General features: G+C 44.9%; 1 protein-coding gene across 1 annotated transcript in view; it reads right to left on the reverse strand.

Annotated features, from left to right (window-relative positions):
• LOC142774328 (uncharacterized) overlaps positions 1-8,720 on the reverse strand; it is a 28,014-nt gene extending 19,294 nt beyond the window's left edge. Inside the window, exons 1-2 of the mRNA XM_075874721.1 lie at positions 8,673-8,720; positions 6,863-6,982 (exon numbers count right to left, since the gene is read on the reverse strand). Coding sequence (XP_075730836.1) covers positions 6,863-6,982; positions 8,673-8,720 — 168 coding nt within the window. The remainder of the gene's footprint in view (positions 1-6,862; positions 6,983-8,672) is intronic.
• Positions 8,721-9,077: the final 357 nt, after the last annotated feature.

Here is a 9,077-nt window from a genome sequence, read left to right on the forward strand (position 1 = left end):
TGGATCCTTCAGTGACGACAACCAGCAAAGGGCGTGGTGGTCAGTCACGACGTCAAAAGGGCGCCCGTACACGTAAGGTCGCAATTTCTCTATCGCCCAAATAATGGCGAGACATTCCTTTTCAGTGACTGAATAGTTGGTTTCGGCTTTGCTAAGAGTTCGGCTTGCGTAGGCAACCACGTACTCTTGGAAGCCGTCTTTCTTCTGTGCAAGAATAGCGCCTAGCCCGACACCACTAGCGTCGGTGTGGATCTCTGTGGGTGCCGATGGGTCGTAGTGTTGCAGAATAGGCGGCGACGTGAGGAGGCGGCGCAGTTCATTGAAAGAATCGTCACAGGTGGCAGACCAGGCGGAAAGGTCTCTAGAGCCAGCGAGGAGCTTGGTCAAAGAAGCGATGATCGTCGCGAAATTGCGGACGAAGCGCCGGAAGTAAGAGCGAAGGCCTATGAAGCTTCGGAGCTCTTTCATGGTGGTCGGTTCGGGAAACGCTGAAACGGCTGTAAGTTTGGCAGGGTCAGGAAGAATGCCGTCTTTTGAAACCACGTGGCCAAGGATCGTAAGCTTTCGAGCAGCGAAATGGCACTTCTTCAGATTCAGTTGCAGCCCCGTGGCAGAAATACACGCGAGGACTTTCTCGAGGCGGGTTAAATGGGTTGCGAAATCGGTTGAAAAGACGACATTGTCATCTAAATAACAAAGGCAAACGTTTCATTTGAGGCCTCGAAGGATAGAGTCTATCATCCGCTCGAAAGTAGCTGGTGCGTTGCAGAGGCCGAAGGGCATGACTGTGAATTCGTAAAGCCCGTCGGGCGTGATGAAAGCAGTTTTTTCACGATCGGCCTCTGCCATGGGTACCTGCCAGTATCCAGAGCGCAGATCTAAAGAAGAGAAAAATTCGGCTCCCTGTAGGCAGTCCAAGGCATCGTCAATGCGTGGCAGCGGATAGACATCCTTGCGCGTGATTCGGTTGAGACGCCGGTAGTCCACGCAAAACCTGATGGATACGTCCTTCTTCTTCACCAACACAACTGGAGAGGCCCAGGGACTGCTTGACGGTTCGATTATGCCACGTGTCAGCATGTCGTCAACCTGTTCATTGATGGCACGGCGTTCGGTAGTCGACACACGATATGGACACTGCCGTATTGGCGTCTCTTGACCGGTATCTATACGGTGAACAACAGATGACGCTCGACCTAAGGAAGGCTGATTGTCGTCAAACGAGGCTCGAAAACGCTGTAGGAGCTTGATCAGCTGTTCCTGCTGCCCAGGGGTGAGGTTAAAATCAATGGACTTGCGGAATACATCTATAGGTTCATTAGCGTCCGTTGCGGGTGTAATGGCACAAGTCGGTAAAAATGGCTTGTCTGGATAGATCGGGTCTTCGAAAATACAAATTAAGGTCTCGAGGCTTCCCAGACACTCGCCGCGTAGCAGGATGTACGGACATGCAGAAACGTTGCTCACATAAAGTACCGCCAAACCATTGGAAAAGTTGATGACGGCAAACGGGAGGACGATGGTTCGGTGTTGCACACTAGCTATAGTTGGCTGGAACAGGAGCGTCGAGTTAGTGGCAGCAGGGGAAAACACAGGCACTAGGACGGCGGACAACGGCGCGATGCGGACGTCAGCTGCGGCAAACACTTTGGAGGGACTGTGGTGGTCGATATCAAGGCACGGATTCGTCAACGTGAGTTCAGCACGAGCGCAGTCGACGAGGGCCTGATGGGTAGAAAGGAAATCCCATCCTAGTATGACGTCGTAAGATGAACGTGGGAGAACAACAAAGTTGACGGCGTACCAAACATGTTGAATAAAAACGCGCGCTGTGCACTGAGCTGTCGGCGCGATGAAATGGGAGGTGGCTGTACGCAGAGCAAGATTCGTAAGCGGCATTGTAACTTTTCTCAAATCGCGACACAGTTTTTCACTAATTACAGAAACGACGGCGCCTGTGTCGACAAGTGTACGTACAGCAACACCTTCTACTAGCACATCAATTTCGTTGGTCGGACAAAGAGGAGGTCTTAGAAAGTTCGACGACGACGCAGTTCTTGCCTCCGGAACTGCGGCTGTCAGTTTTCCTCTCGAGCGGGGCTCGTGCGCCGAAGCATCGGGGAGACCGATCGGCGACGGGGCGGTAATGACCGGCGAGAATCGACAGGGCGTCGTGGGGACAATGAGTCGGTGATAGGAGAAGATGGTCGCCGGGGATTCTGGGCAGCCTGGTAATTTGCAGAATTCCCGTGGTCTGGAGGCTGGAAGTTACGACGGCGACAATAGCGTGCTATATGTCCCACGAAACCGCATGCGAAACATATGGGCCGATTATCCAAGGTGCGCCATGGGTTAACGACAGAAGGTGCAGGGGGCGAAACGGGATGGGTTGCCGTGTATGTAGGCAGCGTCGTAGGGTAGGAGGACCCGGTGCCCCTGTATGCGCCAGAGACAGGTGGGGCTTGGGGTCTAGCAACGACGGCAGCGTAGGTCAGCGGCGTAGGGACAGATGGCGATGGAGGCAGTGCCTGCGTGACCTGTGTCTCAATGACCTGGCGTAGACGTGGGTCTAACGATGTCACTGGCGCGGATGCTTCGGCCACAAGAGAAAGCTGACGCGCAACTTCTTCACGAATGAATTGTTTGATTTGGGGCAGTAAGACGGTGTGATCAGCAGCGACATCGTGCACGAGGGCGGAAACTTCAGCCGTATCTTCAGCGGCCCTGCGCGTCGAGACACGCTGCTTACGCAACTCGTCGTACTCCTGGCATAGCTGGACAACATCGGTGATGGTCTGTGGATTCCGAGCGACGAGCATCTGGAAGGTATCGTCGTCAACTCCTTTAATGATTTGCTTGATTTTGTCGCGTTCGGTTAGAGATTCATCGAGGCGCTTGCAAAGAGACAAGACATCTTCAATGTAACTTGTAAAGGTCTCGTCCCTGCGCTGGATTCGACTACGGAGACGCTGTTCCGCGCGAAGCCGGCGCACGGCGGGACGACCGAAGACCGCGGTGATGGTGGTCTTGAAGGCGGACCAGTTGGTGATTTCGCCTTCGTGGTTCTTGAACCAGAGGCTGGCCACATCATCGAGGTAAAAGCGCACGTTTGTGAGCTGGTCGCAGGCGTTCCACTTGTTGGAAGCGCTTACGATTTCGTACTCGACGAGCCAGTCCTCGACGTCTTGTTCGTCGTTGCCGCGAAAAATTGGTGGGTCGCGTTGCCGAGGCACGCCAGTACAGTAGACTGTCGTTGGTAAGGCAGCTTAAGAAGGGCCAGGAGCAGTCATGGTGAACGGTGAGGGTAGCGTCCGATTGCGAAGTTCCAGGTTGATGGGAACCCCGGCTCCTCCACCACTTAAAATAGAGGTGTTGTACGTCGAGAAAAGTTCAGACGCAGCTTGGCAAAATGAGCTTTAACAGGCAGGTCTGGCTAATGGCGAACGGCGTGCGCGAGCTACTACTGCAGCCACCGATCATCGTCGTCTTCTTCATTGCCAGCAGAGCGTCCGTTATTCAGATTCATTAATTCATTACACTATATAATTTTTTTATTATGACAACTTTAAAACAATTACACACTGACACTAGGAGCGCTGCACAAGGGCCACCATGCGGCTGTTCTTATAGTAACTCACTAAAAAACACACGGTGCTTGTAACCAGTTGACGTTAATAGGAGAGTGAAATGTAACAGAGTACATCTTTTCTTATCATCAGTTGGGGTTTTAGAGTTTAAAGGCTAATAATTTCTGTTACCGGGCCTCTATATAAATAATTATTTTTGCATTCATCTCAGTATTCAGCATTACATGCACTTCAGCACAGCTGATGGAAAAGCATTGCAGGGCCTTTTAACATGCAAGATTGTAATGCACTGTTTACGTTTAGTCTCACGTGCACATGTGCACGCAGTTGACAACAGAAGGGGAAAACAAACGTGAAGCAAGGCAGGTATCATACTAGTGATGTCATAGTTGGTTAGTTGTACACATTCCTATATATTTGATGGCAATGTCACAAGTTTCTTCATTGTACTTCAGCATAGCTGTGTGCAATTGCACATCACACACTTTAAAATTATGTTCAAGTTTGTTCCTGGCTGTATTACCCATTGATGTTTCATGGAAATAGCATGAGTTCACATAAATCTAGTCCCTAGTTATCTCGTCTTGAATATTTTCAGTCAGTACTCCTGTAAGTGTCAAGGATATTATGAGGACAGGGCCTGCATGAATTTAGTGCAATATCTTTCTTGCGAATAAATGAAAATCAGTGGGTGAAGAAGCACACTTTAAAAACATTTTTATGAACATCTACTTTCCTATAGGTCGAAGCTGCTTTCCCACACAATGAATGCCCTGTCCAACCAGCTCAACACAGAAATCATGCACTTTTCAATGACCTTGAACACCATTTTGAAATAACTAATGTGCACATACATTCTGCTGCTGACTGGTACAGTTGCAGCATGCTTTCTTCAGCAATTTTTCTGCATCGATAGGGGGTAAATGGAAACACGATATATAGCAGGGTTAGCACAGATTTGAAAGCAGAGAATCCAAACATAGTCTAGAAATTTCAAGGCAGTTTCAACCTGTGAAACACTGCATACAACGAGAAATTTTTGTATGAATATGACGTTTCAAACTCTGACTAAATTTATCGTACTTCTACACAACCAGTTGAAACTGAATATCACAATTAAATCACTTTGCTAAATGAAACGGTTTGTAAAATTGACACCCGGAATTGTGAAATGGAGGTACTTTAAGTCTTCTATGACTGTTTTTTTTTGCTAACACATGAGTGCTTGTGTGAATAGCCAGTTTTTGTGCACAAAAACTTAAACCTCATATATTTAGCCCAGGTAATTACAGACCAGGTAGGCAGTAACATTGAATGTGATGCAGCCAAAATGCAACCATGAACAGAATGAATGCAGCGATTTTGCAACCAAGGATAACAAAAACGTTGCGTGGAGACAACTCCCATCGCATAAAAAACAAAAGCAGATGGCCATGCTCATGCGAAAGCATTGACAAGAACAATAAATCGCTGCCACCTGCATACTACCTGCTACGTGAAAACAACAGGTTGATTTAGCTGTTTCATGCTTGTTGAAAGAATGTAGCCTTGTGAAAACAAGACCAAGCTAGTGTTTACGGGTGACAAATGTTTTAACACAATAGCATTAGTGCCAGCGTCTCTCATAATCATATGGTGGTTTTAGGACGTTAAACGCCACATATCTATCAGCACTAGTACCAACACTTCAAGAAAAAAGCATCTTGAAAAAAAATTGAAATGTTCAGTGCCTCATTAATTATTTCCTTCATAAAAACTTCTTTTAATCTATTTTGGTTCCAAGTCAACTTGAACCTTCTGAGTACCTACCAGAGGATGTTAGATTTTACCTTAGATTGAAAACAACAAAAACTTTTGCTGTGTTTGAACAAGCTTTAACTATCACTACACCATAGAAAAGTCCAATGCTGATGTCATTAGAAGCAGTGCCCCAACACACAACAGTTCAGGACAGGTACTAAGAATTTTCCTAGTATTAGCAAGTCTTGGCATTTTAAAAGCATATTAACTACATGAACTACTCACTTCACCGAGAAAAAAGCGAGAAAAAGCAACCTAAATGCACGAAGCAAAAGTGAATTCATGAAAAGATGATAGTAAAAGATAGAAAGCGAGATGAGGTGGCATGAGGGTTGAGGATTGAATGGACATTAGGACAGAGCTTGAACAAGCAGAAAATATGCAAACTTGCACTGTGTATTATTTTCGAAATGTACAGTTTGCTGCACTAATGCAAATGTATAACAGAAAGAAGAGAAGGTTGTACTGTCAATTTAATAATAAATAGCCATGGCCCCGAGGTTCAAGGTGTTTTCAAAGAGAGCATTCTATGCCAACACGTCCAAAGAGCTTGAAAGTTCTTGATGAATGAATGGATGGATGGATGGATGGAAGAATGAAGTTATTCATTTATCTATCTATCGAAACAAGGGTACTGAAAGTTCACTTTTCAAAGTCAAGCATTTTCCAGGTTTTCAAGGACCTCTATGAACCAAACATGCAGTGCTCACCCATTCCTTTGACCACAACGTCTTGCAAATCTTGAATTCTTTTTCCTTCTTCCACTAACTTCTTTCTAAGGGAAATAATCTCCTGCTCTAATCAAGCATACTTCCCATTTTTTTCTGGCTCATGCCCAGCTTAATCATCTGCAGGCCAATCCATTGACATAGTCTCCGTTTCTTTCCGCTTTGCCACCTCCTTCCTTTTCTTTCTTTCTTTTTTGGCTCAATTCTTCCTGCGAACAACACTGCATGAATACTTTGCATGGCTGCAGAGTACTGCCTTGACATGCACAGATTCTTTGATTACCACTGATAATGAATTTGCTGAAAAAAATTTCATTCTTCAACAGATATTAAGCAATAATTGCAATATTACATATATATAAACTTTTTTAGCATTTGCCAGAGAGTGAGCAAGCATGTCTTCAAATCCCACAGTCGCAGCTGTCCCTATATGCCATTATTGAGTCTAAAATTGGCCAATGATCAAAAACCTTGGGCGTGGTCATTATGGTTTACGGCATCACTATGAGAGAACAGTAAGCAAGTTCAAGCTGACTTGGATGAATAATTGCAAGATTCAGGTGACATGCTGAGCTAAAAATGAATAACTCACATGTTCTCAGGAGCTTCAGCAACAGATTCGCAGCATTTTCTCGCCACGCTCAAAAATTGTTGTGCTACCATTTCAATAGACTTAGAAAGAACGGATTATTGAGACATTTGTCAGGATAAATTATCAGAGATGCTTCACAGGTAAAGTTTAGTTACCTCACTAGGGGAAACCCCAAGAACGTCGTCAAATACGTGATCTGGCCATCGTAGACGACGCTTCTGCACTTTTCGTGCAAGTTCCTGCTTGGATTCTGTAACAACAACACCACAGCAAGGCTACTCAGAGAAAGTGATATTAGGTGCAGTAGGCAAAGCAATGCACCATATTGCAATATTGCTGATGCACAAGTGATAAAAAGTCTGCATATATGTATATATAATTAAGACATGCAAAGTTTTATTGACAAAGAAACATGAGCACTTTTAAAATAAATGGTGACTGCCAGCTATGCAGCTAAGTAGTAAATTATGGACTTGTTATTGGACAAGAATAATTTCATATTGGCAGCTAGCTGCTAGACAGACATCGTAACTTTTAAGAATCTACAGACACTAAAAGTGGACGACGTGATACAATAAAGAAGCCAAAGGGCTATTACTGTACCAAGTATATTATCACCTACGCCTCATTAGTTGTGACCTAGTTGCCAAGGTAACAATTGTGAATCATGACCAAGGCAAGGGGGTGATTGCCCGCAGAATAGTGACGTAAAGTTTTGCGCATGTTGTACTTAATGCATACCTTTTTGTCAAGACATCTGTGCTTTATTTGCAATGATACAGGTTCATAAGCGCAGTGTAAGAAGATTTGCACTGCACTGGTTAATAAGCAATGCACTTAGATCACAGTGAACTTGTTGCTGTAGCCTGTTTCAAGAGGGTATCTGAATAATATTGCTAAAAGCAGTCCTCTCTTCAGTGAAGATATCACAATTTTTCTTTCTTGTCCGTATTTGTTACAGAAGTTCTACTCAATCCAAGACCTATGTAGCATAAAAATGTAAAAGACTGAAGTTCTTTCTGATGTGCTGCTTCAGCTGATTCAATGCCACTGCTCTCACTGGCTAAACAGGCATAGCATTGTCGAGTGAGAGAACTCTTTGGTTTAGAATGCAGCCTGGCTTCAACACCCGTTCATAAATGCACTTATGTTTGATGCATTTAATTAAATTGATGTTGCAGCGACTCAAAGTGATTGCTCACTGCAACACAATTTACAAACACAGCACCATTCAAGGCATCAAAGGGAGCATTATAATGATGTTACGGAAACTTTCTTGAAGCAACAAGGCACACTTGGAGCTGAGCTGCACTCTAGGAATGCGAGATACGATGGCTCAATGGGTGAAACAATGCTTCTATACAGAAATCTAAAATTGAATAGAAAGGCGAGAGCACCCACGACAACAGGATAAAAATGTAGTGACGCTTCGGCATCCAGAAAGGGCGCCTTTGCATTGGAAAGAAGGCTCCCTTTCTGGGTGCCGAAACGTCGTTACATTTTTGTTTTGTTGTGGTCGGCGCCCTAGCCTTTTTATTCAATTATTCTCGAATAGACGGCCATTTATCGTACACTTAAGTTCCAAAATCTAAAGCTCATCAACACATCTGAGAAAAAGGTAACGAAATAATCTTAGTGCTTTCTTCAGCGAGCACAGTGGCACAACAATATATGTACGTGATATTTGCCTACTTCTACAGTGCACAGATATACGCAAGCTTTCAGTGTTAGTGAACCGCCTTAACTTTTTTCTGGCACAGTCAAACGTTTGCATATGCGTAAGGTATTAGCGTAACGACAAAAAAAATCAGCGAGATCAACTGGCGCCATACAAATTTACTTATAATCGGTTACTGTCTGCCGATGGTACCAAAAAAGGCGCGGAGATAGCAAACAAAAAAAAAGATAAAAATGTACAAGGCGTAATGATCACACACACTTTACAGCATACTGTACGCCACTCACCCGCCAGTTCGATGACGTCCCCGGGAAGGAAATCCTCAAGATCGCCATCTCCATTGTCTTTCTTCTGGCGCCAATATATCATTTTATTTTTGCCGCTTGCGATGTCTTTCTCGGACGACGGAGAGAAATCCCTCACCAGTCGGTGCGACACAATAGCTCTGGCGCCATTCTTGTATATAACGTACGCATACATTATTATAAAGATCAAGGTAGAGAAGAAAAACAAATGTAAATGATACAAAAAGAGAAGACAGCGCGACAGCGAGGAAGCGTACAAGCAGATGGCCCTTAGAGGCTAGGCTACAGATGGATTCATCTGCGTTGGGCTTTCATGGCTTTTGGCTGTCGTGGTGGGCTCTAAACGTCGTCTGTCCCCCTAGAAGAATTGAAACCATGCAAGTAGAA

This window comes from Rhipicephalus microplus, chromosome 10 (assembly GCF_043290135.1).
Source record: "Rhipicephalus microplus isolate Deutch F79 chromosome 10, USDA_Rmic, whole genome shotgun sequence".
Classification (NCBI taxonomy): domain Eukaryota; kingdom Metazoa; phylum Arthropoda; class Arachnida; order Ixodida; family Ixodidae; genus Rhipicephalus; species Rhipicephalus microplus.